The sequence below is a fragment of the Acinonyx jubatus genome, chromosome B1, assembly GCF_027475565.1.
Source record: "Acinonyx jubatus isolate Ajub_Pintada_27869175 chromosome B1, VMU_Ajub_asm_v1.0, whole genome shotgun sequence".
NCBI lineage: Eukaryota > Metazoa > Chordata > Mammalia > Carnivora > Felidae > Acinonyx > Acinonyx jubatus.
In genome coordinates, this window is record NC_069382.1 from 102,259,790 (window position 1) to 102,284,807 (window position 25,018).

The following is a 25,018-nucleotide window of genomic DNA, read 5'->3' on the forward strand; positions in this document are numbered from 1 at the left end:
GATAAGGAGATTCCTCAATAAGCAAAAGCTAAAGGAGTTTATCACCACTAAACTGACCTTACAAGAAACTTTAAAAGATACTTCATTAAATGGAAAAGGAAAAGCCATAATTAGCAATAAGAAAATTATTTTAAAAAATCTCACTGGTATAGGTAAAGATATAGTAAAGGTACTAGGTCAACCACTTATATAACTATTATGGAGTTTAAAAGACAAAAGTAATAAAAATTTTCTATATCTACAATAATTATTCAAAGAATACACAAAATATGTGTAAAATATGATGTCAAAAAATGTATTGGGTAGAATGAAAATCTAATGCTTTAGAATGTACTTGAAATTTAGTGACCATCAACTTAATACAGACTGGTATATACCTAGGAAGTTATATATGAACTTTATGGTAACCACAAATGAAATGCCTACAATATATATACAAAAAATTGAGAGTAAGGAATAAAAACATGACCCTAAAGACAGTCACAAAATCATACGGGAAGAAAGCAAGAGAAAAAGGAACAGAGAACTACAAAAACAACCAGAAAACAATCAACAAAATGGCAAGAAGTACATATCTACATATCTGTCAGTAATTAAATGTAAATAGACTAAATGCTCCCATCAAAAGAAATAGGGTGGCTGAATAGATTTAAAAAAAAGACCAACTTATACATTACCTACAGAGACTCACTTGAAATGTAAAAACACATACAGGGGTGCCTGGGTGGCTCAATCAGTTAAGCATTCAAGTCTTGATTTCAGCTCAGGTCACGATCCCAGGGTGGTGAGATTGAGCCCTGCATCAGGCTCTCTGCTGAGCATGGAGCCTGCTTAAGATTCTCTCTCTGTCCCTCTGCCCCTCCCCTGCTCTTTCTCTCTAAAAAAATAAAAGCACACATAGACTGAAAATGAAGGAATGGAAAAAGATATTTCATGCAGATAGAAGCAAAAAAAAAAAAAGCAAAATAGACTTTAAAACAAAGATTGTAACAAGAAAAAGAAAGACATGACATAATGATAAAGGGATCACTCCAACAAGAGGTTTATCAAGTGTCTTTTCCAACCACAACTGTATGAACTAGAAATGAATTACAAGAAGAAAAGTGGAAAAAATACAGACACATGGAGGCTACACAATATGCTACCAAACAACCAATCGGTCAGTGAACAAATCAAAGAGGAAAGAAAAAAATTCCTAGAGATGAGTGAAAGAGTCGGACGCTTAACCGACTGAGGCACCCAGTCACCCCCAATGGCATTTTTTACAGAACTCAAACAACTAATTCTAACATTTGCATGGTACCACAAAAGCCCCCCAATAACCAAAGCAACCTTGAGAAAGAAGAGCAAAGCTGGAGGAATCACGCTTGCTGTTTTCAGACTATACTACAAAGCTGAGTAATCAAAACAGTTTACTACTGGCACAAAAACAGACACATAGACCAATGCAACTGACTAAAGAGTGCAGAAATCTGTGGTCAGGAGGTTTGAGGTCAGGAGGTCAATCAATGTATTGACCTATGGTTAATTAGTCTTCAACAAAGAAGGTAAGAATATACAACGGTTAAAAGACAGTCTCTTCAGTAAATGGTGTTGAGAAAACTGGACAGCTACGTGCAAAAGAATGAAACTGGGCCACTTATACTATATACAAAAATAAACTCAAAATGGATTAAAGACTTAAAGGTCATAGTGGAAACCATAAGACTCTTAGAAGAAAACATAGGCAATAAACTCTGACATCATCTGTCTCCTCAGGCAAGGGCAACAAAAGCAAAAATAAACAAGTGGGACTATATCAAACAAGAACGGTTTTACATAACAAAACCAAAACAAAAAGGCAGCCTACTGAATGGAAGAAGATATTTGCAAATAACTTGTCTCAAGCTGTTAAAGTCCTACATGGCATCTTCTTCCAATAGAAGGTGCTTCCTCTCTATTGGAAACCTGTTGTTTAGTGTAGCCACCTTCATTAATTATCTTCACTAGATCTTCTGGAGAACTTCCTGCAGCTTCCACATCAGCACTTGCTGCTTCACCTTGCACTTGATGTTATGAAGAATTTTCTTTCTTTAAACCTCATGAGCCAACCTCTGCCAGCTTCAGACTTTTCTTCTGCAGCTTCTTCACCTCTCTCAGCCTTCACAGATCTGAAGAGAGTTAAGGTCTTGCTCTGGGATTAGGCTTTGATTTAAGGTAATGTTGTGGCTGGTTTGATCTTCCATCCAGACCGCTAACGCTTTCTCCATATCAACAAGAAGGCTATTTCACTTTCTTATCATTTGTGCCTTCGCAGGAGTAGCACTTTTACTTTCCTTCAAGAACTTTTCCTTTTCATTCTCAACTTGGCTAACTAGAGCATGAAGCCTAGCTTTTGGCCTACCGTGGCTTTTGACATACCTTGCACACTAAGCTTAATCATTTCTACCTTTCGATTCAAGTGAGAGATGTGCAGCTCATCCTTTCACTTGAACACTTAGAGGGCACTGTAGGGTTATTAATTGACCTCATTTCAATATTGTTGTGTCTCGGGGAATAGGGAGGCCTGAGGAGAGGGAGAGAGAGAGAGATGGTGGAACAGCGGGCTGGTGAAGCAGTCAGAACACATACCACATTTACCGACTAAGTTTACCATCTTATGTGAGCACAGTTTGTGGTACCCCAAAGCAATTACAGTAGTAATATCAAAGATCACTTATCACAGATCATTATAACACATAGAATAATAATGGGAAAGTTTGAAATATTGTGAAAATTACCAAAATGTGACACAGAGACATGAAGAGAGCAGATGCTGTAGGAAAAAATGGTGCTGACAGATTTCTCGATGCAGGGTTGCCATTAATCTTCAACTGTTTAAAAAAACAGACAAACACAATGTCTGCAAGATGCAGTAAAACAAAGTATGCCTGTAGTTCACTGAAGAAACCAAAACTAAGCTAGAACCCTGGCCGCAAAGGGAGCAGAGAAGTATATTTTTGAGTTTTCTAAACTCTTCAAAAAAATGAAGGCTCACCAGTAGAAGGTTGAAATAGATGCTGATGGAGTCTGGCTATAGTATCTCCCAAAGGGATGTACCAGTGAATGTTTCCCTGGTGCAGCTGGGAAGGATAAGAAAAGAACTAGCTATATGAAAACTTGGGGGGATGCATTCTAGGCGGAGGAAAAACAGTTAAAGAGGCCTGGAAGTGAGAAAGAGTATTAATCAACCTTAAAAACAAATGGCAAAAGTATAGACCTCCTCCCCCCACCAAAAAAAAAAAAAAAAAAACAAAACATGGTGATTTCAGGAAACTCAAATTTTCATTTAGAGCATTACTACAGTAAGTAAAGAGGCTGCCACATCCCCAGTCTAATCCTCCTCTACACTCATGCAGAGAGTGGTCCTCTGTTTAGCCAGGAGTTGTGGAAGATTCCTTTCTCTCATGTGTCAAGAAGCCTGACAGTGACACGAATGTGGAATCGAGCATGAAAAACACAACATAGCCACAACAGCTACGGTGCATCCATCCATTTACCTTAAATGATGAGAGGGTCGGAGAGAGAGATTGAGCCTGGTACAGGAAGGTCAGTGGCAAGATTCAGGTGCCCCATACAGGGTGGCTTCTGGTTCCAAAAGAGAAGACAATAAGAGGTCCTGGAGTCCTGTGGCCAGAGAGATAAATATACCATAAATTCAGAATATTAAACCTTAGAGACACTCTAGTCCACCCCTGCCCCTTCATTTTACAGGTGAGAATTTGACAGAGTGGTTGAACATCTTGTTGAGGGTGATAAAGTCTGTGGAACATCGGGACTAGAACCCCTTAATAGCAAACATACTGTTTTGCCATGTGCTTCACTTTAAAGCCCCTCTTTTCATGGTCATTATCTAATGCTGAAATGCAAATGTGGTAGCTAATCTAGGATTTTGTTAGCTGGTGGTCAGTTTAACATTTAGCTCCATATCCGTCAAGATGGTGTTCAGAACAATTGCTTTTGAGTAACGATGGCAGAGAAATTAAAGTATTTTAAAAATTCTGAATACTACTACTTCCTTTAACCCAATCCAGCCCTACTCCCAAGGATGTGTTTCGTTCCACCCTTAGTGAATTTCACTGCCAAAGTTGGTTGTGTTTTTTAAAAATTTTGCAAAAATGGTGAAAAAGAGCCACAGCTTTAGAAAAGAGGGTCATAAAAAACAGGAAGTCATAAAAACGTGACTTAAATGAAGAATCCCCTCTAAAGTGTCATGAAAGTTAGCCTAGTTTCTTCATTAGGTTGAGTGGCAGATCCAATTATAGAAGAAAAATGATATTATACTATTGACCTTTTTACCAGATTGAATCTTTAACCCACTGGGCTTCGTGTACTTTTTGCATTCCATATTTGGTTATTTTTGACACAGATTAAACTCCCAACTCTAGAAGAGCTCAACGATATTTGAATTAAGCAATAAAATATCTAAACACTGTTGCCTGGGGAGTCACAGGCATTATGCTTCCATGTAGAGGAATAACTGGTATTTGTTGGGATTAGATGGTATGATAGTTGAATTAGATTATGCAACCAGAAGACACGTACCCATTTATAAAATGTGCTTTATAAAATCTTTTTAAAAATGTTATTTCTGCTAGTCTTCAATACCACGATGCAATAAGTTATATTATCCCCTAAAGTCACTTAACAAAATAAGGTGTCACTAAAAGAAGCGATTGTGAAAATCCAGAATTATACATAACATAGCCTATCCCAGAAATACCACAAACCCTATTCTCTGCTATTAGTAAACTGTAGAATATTTTGTTTTATAAAATGGGAAGTAATATTTACAGGTAATATGTTTTATCTAAAGTCACCTTTATCCCAAGACCTTTCGAGAAAAACGGAAAGTTGAATTGTCTTATGATGGTCAAAGAAGCAGTTTACAAGGGCTATAAATGACATCCAACTTTCTTATGGCTTGTTAGCAATCAGTTCCGAGAATTCTGAACCCATGTATCACTGACCACCAGGTTCTGAAGGAAAATGTTTATACATCCCCACTGGATCATCTCTGAAAGGTTGAGTCGGTGGTGTGGTGTGATAGAACGAGCAAAAGATTCTTTTCTCTCACTAGAGGGTTTGGGAATTAGAGTGTCAAGGAGAGAGGCACAAGCTGTGTTGGCTGCCTTTATCCCATAGCTTTTAGAATATCCTTTGAGGAAGGAGAGAAAGAAAACTTCTTCCATAAGAATAATGGTGCCCTAAGGAAAAAAACATCTGTTCTCTTGTTGAGTGCAGTCTGTTTAAGGGAAACAGCAGCAATCTGCCTCGAGTTAAAAGGTGGGCTTATTCCCACCTCCACACTTCTGAGCTGCGCTCCAGTTGACTGCTCCAATCTCTGATGTCGGAGGCCGGTGTAAACAATGAAGCCCTTTATCTAAACATTTAAATCCTCCTCTCTTCCCCTGTTTCAGCCCACGCAGTAGCCTGTGGAATTGACTTAACAGAAGGCATATTTTCTCGTGAATTTTGGGCTTGGGAAAAAATTCTTAGTTTGGAATATGAAGAGGGGGGCATTAACTTAAAGTTTAAACATGCCTGGTATACATGAGTACAATATAAAGGTCAAGCGAGCAGGAGAATGGGCTAGCACCCCAAGATTGGTTGGGGAAAGCTGTGGATTGCTTCATGAGATTTTATTATTTTGATCTTTTTACTTCCCAAAAGATGGAGGTAAAGTGGAGTAGTGATATCCTAGATACTCATAGGAAAAGTAAGGGGTTTGGAGGGAGATGAGGAAAAGACATTAAGGGGAAGAAATCGGGTTCAGATTTCCTAATTTGTCTTCTCTCTGCCTGGCACCAAGTTAAAGCCTCTTTTCATCAGGTAGATTGCAGTCCAATCTGGCTAAAGCAGCTGAAGTGCTGGGAGGGGATGGCCAAGGGGGTGAAGGAATGGGGTTCCTGCATGTTCTGATGCCCACAGGGGCCTGATAGGAAATCTAAGAGACGAGCCTGAAAGTTCTGCTCAGTCTGAGGGAGCCAGGTGCCCTGGCCTTGGCCAGTGTTGCTTCATGAGAATTGGGGCTCGGAATGGCCTGATTTTTCCGAAGCCAGAAATCCTTTTTTGCTGTCGTTGTTAAAATCTCCCAAATTTTTAAATAGTATAACAGATTGGAATGTTTTTGCCAGGTCGGCTAGTTTTCCAACTCAAGTTAATGGGCTTCCCCCTCTTTGGAGGTTTTGGGACCTTAAAACTGGAACTTATGACTCATAGAAAGTGAAGGGAATAAAATTTTTCCCTCTCACTCATTTAATAAATGTTCATGTCAACAAATACCAAAGCTGTATCCATCAGTAGTCACAGTGGATACAAAGATGGGTACAAAGATACAGTCCTGCCTATAGATCCCACTGTACTTAGGAGACAGATAAACGGGAAATTACATTATAGTGAACTTCCTGTAATTAAACAGGTATTCCCAAGGTGGGGTCCGCTCTGAAGGGCATCCAGTCCTTTTTTGGATGGGAGCTGTGTCTTAAAGGAGTCCATCAGTTAAAGAGAGTAGGTACTTTATCGGAGAAACAAGAGTACAAAAAGCAGGTGAAAAAGAGCAAGGTATATGTGAAGAATTCAGGGGTGTTTACTACAATTAAATGATAATCAAATCAAAACCAATGATACTAATTAAAAAACAGATCCTCCTCCAAAAAACAAAACTGGCTTCTCAAGACCCATCCCAGATCTCCTGAGTCAGAATCACTGAGGTGTTTTTTAGTAGGCACTCTAGGTGACTCATGATCAGCCTTGGGTGACTTTGTCTCTGGTAGAGATGGTGTCAGATCTGAAAATAGGATAGTTCGCCTGGATTCGAAGCTGGGCTCCATTCCTTAACTAGCTGGCTATTATGGGTAAGGCAGTTAGCCTCTTTGTGCTTAAAGCTTCTGTACCTGAAAAATAGAGCTAGAGTGTCAACTTAATAAGATTGTCTTGAGAATTCAATGCTTAGAACATTATCGTTATCCTGCTCACCACTTGATTCCCAGCCCATAGTACTGGGACAGGTCCAGAATAATTACTCAGTAAATATCTGCTGAATGACTAAGACTAAGTGGGTATAAACGGGCCAGATCACTGGAGTCCTTAGTTTTGCGTATTATTGTAGGTACAACCTCAGGGTAGTCACCGTCTCTCCTCTACCTAATCTTCCTGGAACCATATTAGTTACCCACCCCTCCCCCAGTGATTCATTTGAAAAACAAAACCAAAAAACAGAAGTAGTTCCTATACCAAAAGATTTCTAGAGTACACATTAGAAAGAAAAAATAAACACAATGCACTATTTCCCTGTAGTAAAGAGAAAACTTTGTGAATCACTGCTGCTTTATAAAATTAACAGCTTTATTTCATTTTGTTCTTCTCTCTTCACCTAAGGCTGCTGTTGTACCATCTGCTCAGACACTTAAAATTACTGACTTCAGTTTCAGTGACTTTGAGCTGTCTGACCTAGAAACGGCACTGTGTACAATTCGGATGTTCACTGACCTCAACCTTGTGCAGAACTTCCAGATGAAACATGAGGTAGGAATAAGTCATGTCCTTTGGAAAAGTGAAAAGTGGGTGTGTGTGTGTGTGTGTGTGTGTGTGTGTGTGTCTGTGTGTGTTAAGAGAGAATTAGTATGAATAGGGATTTTTAAGTCTCAGCAATTAATATACTGTCACCTAATGCATCCCTGAGATTTTCAAAGAAAAATGATCAACCCTAACAAGACACGTATTGGATTTTTACTATGCATCAAACACCAGGTGGAAGAATAGGGGGCATTATCCCCAATAGTGGGAGCAGGATATACAAAGCCAGGGGGCAGAGTGGGGATGGGCTGGGAGCCTTAGTGGAGGGGGAGTGAGAGTGGCAAGGGAAGCAAGTGGAGAGGAAGGTTACCATGCAAATCATATGTAACCTTGTAAGCTGTTCAGAGGAATTTGGATTTTATTCTGAAAAACAGTGGTGAGTCACTGAAGAATTTTAAAAGGAAGTAACTTGATCTCATTGCAGAGGTTATGATCACACAGCCCAGGGAAGGACCAAAACAGAGTGAACTCCTTTGGAAATAAGGGAGTACAGGCGCTTGATGTGAAGCCAAGCCTGTGGTTCGAACAAGAGGGGTTACCTCTGTGGGGTGTGGATGAAAACCGATTTTAACCCCTATTGATTACTTATTCACCTCTCAGAAAACAGCAAGACTTCAGGCAGAATCTTCTAATACCAGCTGCAGAGTGCAGGGAAAATCTTCATAATGGCTATGTGTATTAGCATCAAAGAATAAGGGAGAATAGAAAGGATTGTTTGAAAACAAAATGTAGTAATTTACCTTTAAAGTTGTTTTTTTTTTTTTTTGGTTTCTTTGTTCTTTCCCTGGTCAGTTGAATTTCTAGTCTTCTTTTACAGATTTCCTGTCTGGAAATTTAAATACCTTGAAGGCCTCTACTATTTAGCAATCCATTAATTCATAAAATGAAAATTTATTAACATAAACAGTGTACCCAGCACTGTGCTAAGTATTCATTTGAGCGAAGAGCTGTCCTGCTCTCAAAAGCCTCACACAGTTAGGAATGAAAACTCAGGACTAATAGAGCTAACGGTAATATAGTGTCATTTATGGTATTCTTGGGGTATTCTTTCTTAAATTTAGCCAAAGTTTCTATTACTCTTGGATGAAAACAAAGAACTACTATCTGTGAAGTCTAATTAATACTTCACTCTTACTAAAACATGTTGATTAAGGGATATCATGTCATTTGATTATTTCAAGAAGCCCTCAAGAAAGGTTCTCTGGTTGTTATTGTCTGTGTTTTCAAATGAAGAAATTCAGATAGCATGATAAGAGTAAAAAGGTCATGAATTTTGAGTTATAGCCCTACTAGTGAGTAGCTCTTACTTCCTTAAGCACTTAATCTCTCAAGTTCTCAGTTTCACAGTCTGTTAGTTGGGGATAATGGTATGACTTCCTTATGAGGGTCTTGTGAGAATGACACATGCATCGATGTGATTGTCTGTTTGTATGCATGTGTATGTGTGTAGATGGTGTTTTGCTGCTTAACACAGTACCTAAGACAGTTATAGAGTACATGTCACTTCTTCCTTCCTTCAGCCAAATTTGACAATGGTTGTATCACCCCATCCAATTTCTCTACTATAGGTTATAGGGCTCATTTAAAAAAAATTAATGTTTATTTTTGAGAGAGAGAGAGAGAGAGAGAGAGAGAGCAGGGGAGAGGCAGAGAGAGAGGGAGACACAGAATCCAAAGCAGGCTCCAAGCCGTCAGCACAGAGCCTGACGCGGAGCTTGAACCCACCAACCATGAGATCATGACTTGAGCCCAAGTCGGACCCTCAACCCACTGAGCCTCCCAGGCGCCCTTTATAGGGCTCATTTTTAATAGCCTTTTCTATTAATGGAATAAAGACCTCATTTAAGGCCAGTTCTAAATGTGAATCTTGGTTCTGCTTCTTGCTAGTTACAGGACCTTAAAAAGCAAGATAACATTTCAAATCCCTTTCCATTCTCAGATTTCCTTACTTTAAAGTAGCAATGATGCTGTTTAAAGGGCCTGGCGAAAACAAAGGAATGTGATCCTTTTACCTGTTTATGAAATTCTTATAAGTTGACTTATTTCTTAAAAACCCATACGTTTTCAGATAGCATTTGAGTGTCGCATATGAAGACAGTCACTCAGAATTTCTTTAGCAATCTTTATTCTTACCTTTCCTTCAATTTTTGACTATAAGGCAGATAATTTTCCTCTGTGTCTCATTCATTTACTCTCCTTTTCTGTTTGATTAACTACTATTCTGATTCTGGCAAACATCAATTTGAATAGCAGTCATTCTGATTGACCTTCCTGCCTTAGTGACTCTTCTGTCATGTTTATTTCAGATATTCTTGTCAGTATAGTTTTAGGATGATAAAATTAAAACGTTATTGCTGGTGAGGATGTTAGCATAATGACAAAGAATATTTCCTACTGAAAGATATGTCAAGTCTTCATGTCTCTTCTTGGCTTCCAGATCTTCAGTCACTCTCCTATTAACATCACAACCATTGCTCTTGCTCATCTATGAAGTGGACTCTTGACTCAACTTGAACAAATCTGCATGTGCTGTGCTTATTTTCACATTCTGTCTGTTACATGTCATTCCTCCTGAATGGACTGTCCCACTTGAAAGTCTGCCCCACTTCCTGCCACAACATGCTTTTCTCTTCCTCAGAGCCTGACTCAACCTTAGGTTTAACTTCACTCCACTTGGAGTACTGTTGAAAATTTGTTTTCTCGATTGGATTTATTTCCTTTATATGTGCACTTTTATTATTTTCACTGCTGATTGAGCTTCTTGAAGGCAGGAACTGAGCTATTTTCTGTTTCTTCTCTTTCTCCCAGAGCATTTTGAGTCTGCCACCCAGGACTTAGGAAGCCTCTGTAATTGTTGGAGACTGATTCAGGGTATTGAGCATGCTCCCTGGAGTCATCCAAATTGCACATAATTATTCAGTAGTCCTGTACAAAAGACTGTATTTCAGATTTGAACATGCCAAGCATGTCCATCAAGCACTAAGCCGATCTGACCATAATTTTCCTAAATGCTGTTAAGAACATCCTGATAGGCCTATAAATATAGAGAGCAAACTGCTGGTTGCCAAAGGGAAAGGGGTTGGGGGGATGGGCAAAATGGGTGAGGAAGAGTAGGAGCTACAGGCCTCCACTTATGTGTGGAATGAATAAGTCACAGGAATGAATGGCAAATCATAGGGAATACAGTCAGTAATGTTGTAATAGCATTGTATGGTGACAGATGGTCGCTACACTTGTGGTGAATACAGCATGACATATAGAGAAGTACTATGTTGTGTACCTGAAACTAATGTAACATTCTATGTTAACTATACTCAAATAAAAAAATATTTTTAAAAGATCTCCTGATAACAGAATCTAAAACTGTATTTAAATCTAGTTTCTAACTATTACATCCATTGGATGACCCAGTTCTCTTAGGCCCCTCTTGTTAGAAGCATAAGTGAATAGTCCATCAGGAATTGTATTTCATAAAGTCATTTTGGTCATTATTTAACATTATATGATATGTGTGCATATTTAGTTGCATCTACAGATGTATGATTAGTAAAGAGATATGTTCATAGGTTAAATTTCTGTGTTTTCCTGCATATTTTCCTTGAGTATTTAATTAATCACCAGTAATTTTCTGTAACACTTTACAGTTTCTAAGCATATGAAAAAAAGTTTAGAGCTCTTACTTAAAGTTCTGCTAATAAGATGAAGCTATCATCTTTCTAGCTGATTTTGTTCAGAAATGGTCACGATGAAAGAAACTGCAATATACTTGGTATTAACACATGTCAGTCGTAGTCACACAGAAATCCTCTGCTAAGTATGGTGACTTGGAGGTTCAAGAGCTATGGGACATTAGGGTTGCTTGTTATCAGAATTCCCTGTGAACTGTGTTATAGAACAGGAACAAAAAGACCAAAAAAGAAAAGGAAGGTTATGAGAGCACAGATTTTCTACCAAATCCCATGTAAGCAATTTCTACCAACAATGAAGAAACCTTGTTTTTGGCCTGCTTCTGCAGCCAGTCATTCTGTGTTGAATATTGTTAAAGCAACATTCTTTTCCCTGGTACTTTTTCCATATCCCAGGGCAATGCTTTTTGTGTTTGAAGTATCTCCAGGGATATATGTAGGAAGAAGTACATATTTATTTTTATGGATCCCCCAAAGTATAGTAAATCATTCAGAATGGAAGAGAGGCAGACTCTGATGCTAACACAAACAAAAAATAACCATGCTCAGGGCCCGTGAGTCCCTGGGGATTTACTGAATACACTACTTAGAAGTTGAATTAAACCCAGCTTTTGAGATTTCCAAGGTCTGTCCCTTTTTTTCCATCTTTTAAAATATGTCTTTTTCATGTGGACCCCAGGGCTTTATTTTACGTATATATTTAAACATTACTTCTTGGTAACCAAGCAGTAACTCTGCCTGAATATTTAAGCATAGTTTAAAAGGAACAAAAGACTTGCTGATTGCATCAGGACTTGGAGCTCCATTTTGTCCTTGGACGTGTGCTGTATATGTTAGCCCCCAATCCACCCCTGACAGCCTTGTTCTGAATTGAAATTGCAGAGCAGAATTAAAAATTGTTGCAGAAATAAAAACTGGGAGCATGAAAAGAACTTGAGAGTAGCTGTTTCCATGGCTCTCTAGAAGTGAATTCATACATAATGGACCATTTGGACTCTCCTAATTGATGGCACCTGAACACAATATCTTTTAAAAAGCTAGTCAGTGCCCTCCCTACCCATGCCAAAAATACCTTAGAGTTGTCTTGCATTTTACATCTCATTTAGTTAGCATGGTGGTTAACATGGTGGGCTCTGAAGTCAGATTGCTCAAAATTGAATTTTAGCCCCACCCTTTGCGAGCAATGTGACCTTGGGCAAGTTACCTTTCTGAAAGTCGGATTCCTCACCTGTAAAATGATCAAAGTAGTAGTGCCTCCCTCGGAGTTATGAGGGTTAGATGTAAATGCTTTGGAACATAGTAAATGTGTGATAGATGTTAACAAGTATTGTTACTGCTTATGCTTTATTCCCTAAAGGTTCTTTGCAGGTGGATTTTAAGTGTTAAGAAGAATTACCGGAAGAATGTTGCCTATCATAATTGGAGACACGCCTTTAATACAGCTCAGTGCATGTTTGCTGCTCTAAAAGCAGGCAAGATTCAGGTACTTTTGAGAGCCATTTTTATATTTAAGACCTTTTCTTGCTTTAGTGGTAAAGTTTACAACATATTCTTTCAAGTTTTTTTTTTTAATGTGCACTAATGATGATTGGAATATTTATTGCCAGATACAAAATAAATTACATCTTATTAATTGAAGAAGACTAGCATGGCAAAATACTTAGTTATTAATTTTCTTTCATATGTAACCTACATGGCATATTTTTTTAAATCTTTAAAATTACTTCACGTTAAATTTAATAGTCTTTGGGCAAAGAAATACATTCTCCAGAGGAAATTTCTACCGTATAAGAAAAATAATCAGATTTCTCGTGTCCACATTCAACCTGTTCCATAGTAGAATTCCTCAAAATCCACCCACGTGACTTCATAGATAGGTCCAGGGTTCTCTATCGCATTTTCTCTGGAGCCCTCAGTTAAATCTTCTAAGTACTATGTCATGGAAAGCGTTTTCATATTATATACATTGACCATAGGATGTTACAAGGAAGATCAATGCAGGGAACATTCAAGTAATTCATTGCTTTCCAGGCCAAATTTTATCCATATCTCTGTCCTTAGATTCTAACTTCAGTGGGAATTGACTAGTTATTCTAGGTAAGTGATTCCAGGCATCCATCATATCACTGCTTTTAATTCAGAGCTTCCATGCTCTTTTTTTTTTAAAGTAAATTCTAAAAATGGTATCCTCTGTCTCTACTTCCCTAGGGTGCACACTGGCTAGAGCTAAGAGAAGGAATTGTTGTCCAAGAAGCCATATGCAATACCATAGTAGTATTTTCCTACCATAGCAACGTTTGTAAGAAATAGGGTAAACTTCTTTTGAGCTATGGAAAGGTCATCAGGATTATACCACTGAAAACTATCCTTGCTTTTTATGAAGAATAACAAAATCAGGATCTTTTTCTCTGTCATCAACATATAACATGGCGAGTTGAGAGTTTCCAGCAGAGTGGAGCTGATAATTTCAACTTATTTTCTTACTGATGAAGGAGAACAGTAGTGTAAATAATACAAATGGCAGATATTACAAAAATAACCTATGTTTGGCTTTAGAATATATTGTGCAACTTTTTAAAGCCAGATTTTCATTCCCAATCCTCTTACTTTCTATTGTTTTGCTTACTGTTCACATTGTCTGTGTTCCTTAGGGATACGACACCTGCTGGCAGAGAGTGAGAGCAGCAGAATCTTCAGGGAACCAGAAGGCAGAGAGACAACAATTATTTAAAGTTTATTTTGATTATTCCACATACATGTAGATAATTAAGAGTTAATAGTATTTACTAGAGGTGGACAGATTATTGATTGTTGGAGGCATTTCAGCTCCTTCTGGTGAGAATGACATTTGTAATAATCCCATTCGAAAGACAAAGTACCACTTGCTGCCTGCAGACTAGGATTCCAGCATGAGTCCTTTGCAACCATAAATAAGCATATATGAAAAGCTAGTCGGAAACACAAATACATGATTGGTGAGAAGAGGTATTCTAATGAACTTCACCAAATTGCCTTTCTCTTTCTTTCCTCTGACGTCTTTGGTCATGTAGAACAAGCTGACCGACCTAGAGACACTCGCCCTGCTGATTGCTGCTCTCAGCCACGACTTGGACCACCGTGGTGTGAATAACTCTTACATACAGCGGTAAGGCGCGTCTTCCCCAGTAAAAGAAGAAAATGTTTCTTTTAAATTGTAGGGATGTCTTTTTTAAAGTAAGAGCAACAGCAAAATTTGATGGTACCACATTTCAATTGATCGGGGTCCTACAACATACTCTGGTTGTATTCGAGTGAAATGGAAAAAAAATAGTGTGAATCCAATGTTGTGTTGGTAACATTTCTGGCCTAAAGCTCAGAAAGTATGTTTGTTGAGAATCTTATTTCATTAGATAATTATCAAGAGTTTTGCTTTAGTGTATGCATACCCAGCTTAGGAGCTTCATTAGAAAACTAAGTCTGGTTCAAAAGAGGTGGAATTTTATCCTGGACTAGAAAAGATAATATCTGAAAAGTGCTTAGCTCAGTCCTAAGTACTTAGTAAGCACTCAGTAGAAGGAGGATTTTGGTGTTAGTGGAGACAGTGCAGCACAATGTTGGCAATTTGGGGCTCTGCATTCAGGCTGGATTCGAGTCCTGCCTTTGCCATGCAGTTCCCGTGTGACCTTGGGCAAGGGAACTTATTTCTCTACTTTTCTCTTGTTTTCTCTATTATTCTCTATTCTCTTTTATTTCTCTCTTTGATTTCCTGATTTGTAAAGTGGAGATGATAGCGAACCTACCTCGTAGGGTTGATGTAAGTTTTAAGAGATAACACATATCAATATGAGGCGGAATGTGCAGTGCATTTTTTTTATTTCTTTTAATGTTTATGTATTTTTGAGAGAGAGAGAGAGAGAGAGAGAGAGAGACAGAGTGCGAGCAAGGGAGGGCAGAGAGAGAGGGAGACACAGAATCCAAAGCAGGCTGCAAGCTCTGAGCTGTCAGCACAGAGCCCGATGCGAGGCTCGAACTCACGAACCACAAGATCATGACCTGAGCCGAAGTCAGATGCTTAAGCGACTGAGCCACCCAGAGGCCCCTGTATGGTGTATATTTAAGTGTTAAGTCTTAGCAGCAGATGCTAGTGATAGTCCTATCACCATCAGAAGCCTGCTTTCTGGCTGGTTTTGAAAGTAGATACTAACCCTTGACACAAGTGTTTCAGGCTCCCTTATGGGCCATGCTTAAAGTGACATTTGCAATGACAAATGAGATGATAAAGGTGACATCACTTTTCACCAGAGTTTTGAGCCCCTGTGACATGTTTATTTTCTTGTAGCAACTTAGTTGAAAAGCCTACATCTTAATGGCAGGATCTCTTACTACTTAGCATTTTTCTAAGTATGCAAGTGATTCAACTAATGGATAGATCTCTTAAGGAAATTCCAGATGTCTGATATCTTGAGGGAATTTCAGAGAGCTCTCTAATCACATTCCCTTTATCTAAATAAATGGAAAACTTCATGTAGAAAGAATTGTAGTGATGCAGCAACTCTGTCCTCTGCTGACCTTTGATGGGAAAAGATATCAAGCTCTTGCCTGAGTGTCAGAGACTGGCTCTTTCCTCTCTTAAGATCTAACGTTTTGGAGAACAGATTGGATGACATGTCCTTTGTCCTCTGTGCTTTGTCATATGATTGTGTTCCTGAGCCTGACGTTGACATGGGAGTAATTATGAAAGGGAACAATGACATGAAAAGGTGTATAAACACAGACGTAGCAGCCTAAAGATCCAAGCCAGCAGTGCTATGTTCCCTCCATACCTCAAAGCTGAACATATTATTATGGTCGCTCTAAGATGCTATGTTGCATTGCTTTAGAGTGAAAAAAACACTCAGCTATATTTTACTTTGTTTATTTAAAAACAATTACCCGGAAAAACATCTGGAGAAACGTCATCTTCTCTTCAAAAAAAAAAAAAGTCCTGGGAAAAATTCATAGACTGCAGAATCTTGCCTTTACACACACCACAAAGCAGACTTCCACCAAGTAATAATAACTTTAAGAAAAAAAGTTAAAGGAGTTTCAGAGATTTTTATTTCTTCCTACATCTCTGTGGTTTGAGTAGACGAAACCAAGAATTTTCCAGGGATGTTTCTTTTTTTTTCTTTCCTTAGTGGTAAATGAGTTATATCTCAAGGAAGAATTTCTTCACCAGGGGACTCGGGAGATTCAGAGTGCCATAAACATTCCCGTATAGAGAACTAACTTGCAAAAAGGTGTACAGCGTCCAATTTCATCAGTATTCAAACACTACATAAAGAAAACCACCACAATAAAAGAAGGCACAGAAACAAAACTAATACATCAAAAAGAGAAAAAAAGCCCTCATGTGGTAGCAAAGTTAGATGCTAAACTTCTCCTGTCATTCATTCTTCTTGAATGTCTTTTCAGAAAATTAATTTAGAGTAAGATGTAAAGCAGACTATGTTTTGATTCATTATTGGTTATTTTTTGATTCCTTCCTTGATTAGGAAGACTGCCATGATGAGGAGTACGGCTACTATGCCAGTGAAATATTTGGGGAAAGAGTTCACTGCTGTGCTTTCTTCTCCCATGTGGGTGGGTAAAAGAGGGAGTGGTTTCAGATAGATTTTAGATGATTACTTTAAAAACAGGCAAGAATAGGACAAAATGACTGAAGGACAGACATCTACTAAAGAAAGCACAATGTGGCACTCGGCTTAAGTAGAGAAACCTCTTGCAATTCAGCCTGCAGTCAGTATAAGAAGACTGTATGAGTGCATTTATTTGGTTAGATTCATTCAAGTTTGGTGTTTTATAAAATAGAGTGAAAGTGTCCTACATTTTGGACAGCTGGCTAATGGGCAATTACTAGGGCCTGGCATTTTGCTAGGCAGAAAGAGAGCTATAAAGTATAAAATGTGGTCCCTGCTATTAAGGAATTTTCATAGCCTCATGAAACAGTGGTGATCAATACAACAAGGTACTTAGTACGTCCTGAATTGTTTAGTAATGTGGACTGTAAATGTTCAGCAGAGAAGGAGATTGGTTAAGACCAATGCAATCCCATCTGCACTGTTAATGGAAGAACTGAGACAAAGCGGATCCCAAAGAGTGGTAGGATTTGGAGAGGAGAGAGGATGAAGATATACCAGAAACAAGATGAGGTAGGCGGGCATTCTCATGGAACAGTGCTGATGGCTGGCCTGTGCAGAGTCAGAAGGCTCACTGACCAGGGATGAAAAGTAAGAGAGTGAACAAGTAGTTGTAGGACTCTTTAGAGACAGCTATAAAACTAAGCGTATTTGGTGTAGTGAAGAAACAAGGAGCCATTACAGTGAGTAATAAAGACATTGTGTAGGAAGGAAAGACCAAAAGGAAGATACAAGGTATAATGGGTAATAAATAGGACCCCAGAGTTCAGCTAGGAAGCTGTTACAGCAAGCTGAGTTTTGGTGAAAAACACATACTGACTACAGAGAGGAAGAGATGGAAGGAGAAATGTTTTTCAATTTAATATTGAACAGGGGGAAGGGATATTGTTCAATATTGTTCAATATTGTTAATATTGAACATGAAGGAAGGGGGAAATCCTGACTCCTGGTCCAAGAAACTGGAAACTGATGGAGCCATTGATGACAGTAGAACTGGGAAGTGTGTATACACTTGTGTGTGTACTTAGGGAAGGAGGGACAAAAAGGACAGGAGGTAGAAGAGAAAATAATAAATAGGATGGTAGTTAGAAAAGGTAAAATGATCAAAGGAATGTTTTTTTTTCAAGATTAAGTTTCCATAAAATCAGAATAAAAGAAATTTCCTGGTAATCACACTCAGACCATGTGTCTTTGTCCTGGAAAAACTCATTCTGTACCTTGGTCTTCTCTGCTCTCTTAGAGGAACAGCTATAGTCATGGGCTGGCGTGGTGGCAACAGAATGTCAGCAGGCACTGAGGAACCAAACAGGGCAGTAAAGACACCACAGGAATCACAATTTGTGAAGTTCAACTGAGTAGAGTCTGTATTAGCCAAGAATGACATCATCCCTGATAAGTTTGGAGGGCTTGAGAGACTGGAGATCCAAATATGAAAAAAGTACAAGTTCGAGGAGTCCTAAAGTCACTAGCTAGTAATAATAATAATAGAAGTTAACACTTTATATAGCCGTTACCATGTGGCATTGCGAACTCTTTTTAGTACTTCATATACATGAGTTCAACTAGTCCTTTGACCATGCCACAGTGGCTATGATAGTTATGGTGGTTAAGGGCCAACTTGAGTCAGATGCCTGGGTACAAAAGCAAATACTGGCTTCTCCTCTTACCATCTGACCTTGAATGAGTCATTTAACGCCCCTCTTTCTATTTTCTTCTCTGTGTAATGGAATAATGACAGTTATCTATCTTGTAGTTTGTTTCTTTGTTTTGTTTTTTTTTTTAACAAGGATTAAAAAGTATAAATAAATGTGAAGTACTTGGAACAATACCCAAGATATATTAAATGCTCTCCAGGTTTTAGCTTTTTCAAAGGGGATCCTATTAAGGACATATTTAGGACATCCTATTAAGGACTCAAGATCTTGCTTTGTCCCAAGGTGAGATATGGATCAGGGAGTAGCAAAAATGCTGTGCCTGGTAGCACCTAGAAGCTGTGGAACAAAGAAGGGAATATCCATTGTTGACATGAAAAGAGACTATCCGTAGAGTCAAGGAGGTTAAGGAAGTAGGGTCAAAAGGCCAAATGAATCATCACCTTGAATACCTGTGGCATCTAATGTGATTACAGAGAATGCAGGGTAAAATAACCCCTGACTGATAGAATACAACAGTGATGATTTGGAGAGAAGTGGTCAAGTGAAGAATCAAATGGGGTTTACATGCTTACAAAGAGTAGTTAAGAGATGTGAATCCAGAGCAATATACATGTATGAGAAGCAAAATCAAGGATGGTTGTCAAGAGTCTGTAAAAGGATTCCTGGGGTGGCAAGAATTGTTTTCCTCAGAGAACTTACATTTTCTATTGATTTCTAAGGCTTCTTGTTCCTAGAATGTTGTTCTGACCTTGGCACTGACTCCTAACACCACTCTAAGAGATGGACAGACTACTGCAGGACGATAGGAAAATGTAGGGAGGGTGTAAGGTCCATACGAATAGACATCATTGTGGGAATAAGATTCAGTGGAAGCGGTGGTTTAAGTGGGCCCTTCTGACAGGCTCTCATATAAAGAAGCAAGAAATAGCCTTGTGTTTGAAACAGTAAAAAGCAGTAGAATGGAGAACACATTGGTGTCCACTAATATTTCTGTAAACAGGAAACTTGGGGTATGTATGCCCTTTTATGGATTCATAAATTCATATTTTTAGAATGTAAGTAAAGGCAAACACACATAATTTGCATTCATCTCTCTCATAAGCCAAGAAGTTTTTCTAATGGGAAGCAGTCCTGTCTGCATTGTCTAAAAATGTAATGTGCGCCTGAAATTTTAAACATGTTTGTGTTGTATGCACCTAATTGCATCTCGGTCCAGCCTCTAACTAGGTCAATAAGTGGATGCTGTGTGCAAAGTATAGAGAGAATAGAGAATAGAGAATAGAGAATGCAAGCCAGAATTCAGAAGGGAGGCCATCATTCTGTTTCCCTGGGCCCTCCATTATCCTGCATCGTCTCATCTGCTCCTGTGGCTTGGAGATAACCAGATATCTGCAGGTTATTGTGTTCTAAGTCTACATCTCCAGCCCAGACCTGATACAAACTTTTATATCCACTTGGTGGACCTCAGTCACTTTAAAATCGACAGATCCAACACTGAATTACACAACTTCGCCTCCTTTATCTCCCATCCTTAATCCTCTCCCTTTCTCCTATGTCAGTAAATGACAAGGCAGAAATGTGGCATTCATACTTTTCCCCTAGGAAAATCCCCACTAGGTCCCAACATCAAGATTCTTTGCCAACTCTTACCTCCTAAACAGCTATGAGGCAACTCTACTTGTCTTTATGTGGGATTCTGTCACCCTGGTCCAGGCTGTCTCGTACTTACATTACTAGAACTAGGACTATGAGCTTCCCAGTAGTCTCCTAACTACTTTCCAGTATTCTCCATGCATCTCCAGTTTTGATTCCAGCAAATTTAATTTACCTTTTTTTTTTTTTTTTTTTTTTTTTTTGTAAATCTGCTCATTTTACTCCATCGTTTTCCCATTGTCCAATGAGAAGGACAGTATCTGGTCCATTGTACAACTCACTAAACATGGAGGAGCAAAGAAGACAGGCAGGAGTTAACTTGAGAAAGTTTACAACACAAAGAATGGCCGTTTGGGGGTCAGCAGTTATCAGTGGAAGATTAGACAACTGGAATAGATGAGATTGCCCATTCTCTTACCTTTATTTCCCTTGTTTTATTTTTGTTTTCCCTTAAGTTTCTCTTACTGCACTCATTTTCTTCCCATGTTATGTTCCTCCAGTCTTGGGCAGCTTCTCTAAATTAAATGAAAACTCAATTAATGACTCATATAGTAATACAAAGAAATAAGTCAGCTGTGTTATCCACACTTGTATTGTGCTTTACAATTCATAAATCCCCGTCCTACAAATTTTAGGAACAGAGACTTTCAGGAACTCTCACGTTTTCTTTTTCTTTTAAAGAAAAACTGGTGAAAATTGTGCTTTATATTCACATGCGAAGGGTCGTGAGAAATAAGAGGTGGAGGACTGTACTTGACATGCTTTGGACCTTGATCTGTGACTGCCTGTTACATACAGTGAACTGAGTATAACACCCCTTCCATTCCCTTTACTCAGCCAGACAGTCTCCTCTGTTTGTCCCCAAGTTCAAGTTAAAAGAGCTACCAGGACATCCTATGCTGAAATACTCTGGATCCCACATGCATGGGGAACTTTTTCTGACCCAGCTGTCTCCTTCTTCCCTTCAAAGGAGGGTGGGCACCAACTCTGCCCCTTTTCTTTGCCTTTTGTCCCTCCTACCCATTCGTTCCATCGCAGTCCATTCTCCTTGGATATACAGGCACATGCGAATATGCTGGCCCTCAGCCTTATTGCAGAGGAATAGACTAGCATTGCAATTTGTTTCAGATTTTATTTATTTTTTTTTTAATTTTTTTTTCAACGTTTATTTATTTTTGGGACAGAGAGAGACAGAGCATGAACGGGGGAGGGGCAGAGAGAGAGAGGGAGACACAGAATCGGAAACAGGCTCCAGGCTCCGAGCCATCCCCGACACGGGGCTCGAACTCACGGACCGCGAGATCGTGACCTGGGTGAAGTCGGACGCTTAACCGACTGCGCCACCCAGGCACCCCGTCAGATTTTAAACTAATTGCAGTTTTGAAATTGAAAAATACCATTGGTACAAGTATTTCAGAGAATTTTTTTCTCATGGTTAGAGAAATTAGTCCTTTGTGCTTACTCCTACTATTTAATCAATATTAAAACCAATGAAATTGCTCATATTTTGAACAGGCAGTGGTTACCCTGGTATTTGAAAATAATTTGACTGTTTTTTTCCCAGAGATCATCTCACTCTTCCTCAGCAAAAGGAGAGAAAATTGTTAAGTCTGATTAATTTTGTGAAGTAGCCTCTTTTTTCATTGACTAATATGAAGAACAAATTAATGTATTGGGGAAACTAGTAATTTTTAAGCCTTTTTTCTCTCTTCCACAAAATATTTTTCAGAAGTGAACACCCACTTGCTCAGCTCTACTGCCATTCGATCATGGAGCATCATCATTTTGACCAGTGCCTGATGATTCTTAATAGTCCAGTAAGTACCTACTTTATGGTTGTGGAATTTTAAAAGAGAGCTTTATAAATTCAATTTTATTTTTAAGTTTTGGACTTCTTCCCAGCATCATAAATTCTTGAGCATGCTTTATTCCTTTTTGGGTAAGGAAGGCAAAGCCAAAACATTTGGGATCTTCCCAGCCTCACTTCTCTGGACAGCCCAAACTGTCTAAATGTTGCCTGATAAAGGATATCTGGTTACACACCTCTATTTGGTTATGGCAAACTGGAAACAAACAAAACTAGTATTTTTTGGCTCTCAGTTAATTCTCCCCCCCCCCTTTTTTTTGCTTTTGCTCAAATGAAATGGTTTATACAGCGCTCAAAGGTTTGCTTTCACAAGACCATGTCTGTTCCTCTTTTTATGGAAACTTCTGACCATTAACAAACTGCTATGTTAAGAAATAAAGCTATTCAATAGTTTGGTTAAATGAATATTCATCAGTGTAAGAAAACATACGATATGCTATGCTAGACAAATAAACGCTAAGGAAAATAAAATTAAAATAATGTATGCCAAAAGATTAACAAAAGTTTTCTTTGTCCAGTTATGAATACTTTTACATTCTCATTTTGATTCGTTCATTATTCACAGTATCTGCTATATGCATGTATTACCTTTATAGTAAGAAAAAAGTCAAAGTTGTAACTACTATGTGGAACAAGCACAATGCGTGGTCTATAATCTTAAAGCAATTTTACCCCCATCTTTTTATGTTTGCCCCGTGTGGCTAGTCTTCTCTGAGCCCTAGAAGAAAACTTGAGAGGCCCATGACTTTTCTGGTTATTCTTTTATAAGTAAAAATTACGTCAAGTACTAATTACGTCAAGTCCCAAAATAGACTATGCAATTCTCAATTTAGAAACCAAAATGTCCAGTTCTGTGTAATACTCTGGATTTTGGATTTGGTTTAAAGTTTCAGGTTCTCCCCCTACTGCCTGGTTGGCTTCTCTCAACCCTGTCTTGTGCTTCTTCTAACTCCTTCTCATCCCTAATCCCCCATGTAGTTTCCTTCCCCTCCAGACTTGGAGAGTAGGAAGAGAGAATAGCTAAGAAGAGGGGCAAGAAATTTCTCAACACACTGGTACTGTTAAGAGTGTCTCACTCTTTGTGCCTGGCAGGTGTTTAAACCAAGTTCTTTTCTTGTGGGTAAGTTCATGATGCCTGCCAAGTGCCCTCATTGTGGGGCTTTTCTACCAGATGTTCCTTTAATGATCATCTCTGCCTGCCTTACTTATGGCTCTTTCCTCTGCTCAGGAAAATCTGATCGTTCACTTTCAGCTCCTTTCTGCTAAGGTTCTCTGGCCTTCTTTGTCATCCCCTTTGAAAAGGACAGGACTGAAATCAATCCCATGCCTCCAAAACTTGCAGAGGGCAAGCCATCCCATATAGTAGGAACCTCCCCATTGCTGCCAAAGTCAGAGTGGCTAGTCAGCCTGTGTCTTGCCTTTTAGATTTTCCAGACAGGAATTAGACATGAGACCACTGTGGCCCTTCCCACTCTCACTACACTACAAGAGACATATGTAGGGACTTCATGCCCCACTCTCTTATTTGAGATGGAGGGGAACACAATCTCACCTCTCCCTAAACATCTCAGTGTGGATGAAGGGTTGAGTTATACAGCCAATTTGGTAACCTCATTATAAATTCTGCACACAGTGGGTGCCTGGGTAGCTTAGTTGGTTAAGTGTATGACTTCAGCTCAGGTAATGATCTCGTGGTTCATGGGTTTGGACCCCATGTCGGGCTCTGTGCTGACAGTCCAGAGCCTGGAGCCTGCTTCGGATTCTGTGTCCCCTCTCTCTCTGCCCTTCCCCTGCTCATATATATATATATATATATATATAATAAACATTAAAAAAATTTAAGTTCTGCATACTTAAATTGACTTTAGATTGATAAAGTATTGATTAGTATGAATTAGTTCATGTGTGACTGGTAATTGAATGACGTTAGTGTAAGTGTACAAGTTGTATTCTTTCATCTGCAAGTTCTCTTGGGTAAGGTACAAGAATTATGAGAGTTGAATTTTTGACCTTATACAAGAAAGAAAAAAATCCCTCTACTTGGCTTTGCTCAGGCACCCCTTCTGCCCTATTTCAAGAATATTGAAAATGGGCATTTGCTCCCTTGCTTTGGACTGCTTGCTTTAGGCTCCTAGGAGGTTGCTCCTCCTTCGGTGCCCACCTTAATAGCAGCCCCAGTGTCTCAGTGATCCAGTCCCATCCACGTTGTCTGTGGGACCCACAAACCATTGCTTCCATGCCATCGTTTTGTGTGTTGATTGTTCTCAAAGGACCTCCAGACTGGCTAGCCTGAGCTGACTGGGTTACCGGCAGATGCACCAATTTTCAGTTTGGTTTATACTCTGGTTATAAAGTTTCATGGGCTTTGTGCAATCTGTCCCAGCACTAATTTTTCCCATAAACCATGTCATTTTTAGTGTGTAGTTTTTCAGAACTGAGATTTCTCAGGAATTATATGCTGTTTTATAGTAGAGAAATCTGTACTTTCCTTGGGATTTGCTATCTATATGCCTCATTTAAAACTATAAAACCTTCATTTTAATATCTTGTTTAGTTTTAAGGAAAGAAAATATGCTAAGCTTTTTCTGAACCCCATATTTAACAGTATCCCTATCATAGCTATCTATGTTATTAAATAACATAACTTACTAAGTAATATGTTATTACTTATAAGAAATTTGGTCATATAGATGGTTGGTCTCAAATTATAAGACCATATAAATATTCTGTCTTTGTAACCACCAAAATATTACTTAGTATTAGCACCAAAACATTTACAGAGAATTTACAGTCTCTGTTTTTGAAAGCAAAAATAAAAATATAACACCAAAAGATATTTCCTTTTTTTTTAATTTTTTTTTGAATGTTTATTTATTTTTGAGAGAGAGAGAGACAGAGCATGAG

At 38.7% G+C, this 25,018-nt stretch overlaps 1 protein-coding gene and 1 long non-coding RNA gene across 10 annotated transcripts in view; one reads left to right on the forward strand and one right to left on the reverse strand.

Moving 5' to 3' along the window:
• Positions 1 to 25,018, forward strand: part of PDE5A (phosphodiesterase 5A) — a 140,589-nt gene that overhangs the window by 97,111 nt on the left and 18,460 nt on the right. For 4 of the 5 annotated variants that reach the window (XM_015077480.3, XM_027063532.2, XM_027063529.2 and 1 more), the window contains exons 12-15: positions 7,399 to 7,545; positions 12,640 to 12,765; positions 14,333 to 14,427; positions 21,977 to 22,064. In XM_015077480.3, the coding sequence (XP_014932966.1) occupies positions 7,399 to 7,545; positions 12,640 to 12,765; positions 14,333 to 14,427; positions 21,977 to 22,064 (456 nt within the window). The remainder of the gene's footprint in view (positions 1 to 7,398; positions 7,546 to 12,639; positions 12,766 to 14,332; positions 14,428 to 21,976; positions 22,065 to 25,018) is intronic. The other variant, XM_027063535.2, reaches the window with a different exon arrangement.
• LOC113600497 (uncharacterized) overlaps positions 1,495 to 25,018 on the reverse strand; it is a 51,879-nt gene continuing 28,355 nt past the window's right edge. For all 5 annotated transcript variants that reach the window (XR_008296173.1, XR_008296172.1, XR_003421488.2 and 2 more), the window contains 2 exons: positions 20,666 to 20,762; positions 1,495 to 3,645 (listed from right to left, as the gene is read on the reverse strand). This is a non-coding gene — a long non-coding RNA (uncharacterized LOC113600497). The remainder of the gene's footprint in view (positions 3,646 to 20,665; positions 20,763 to 25,018) is intronic.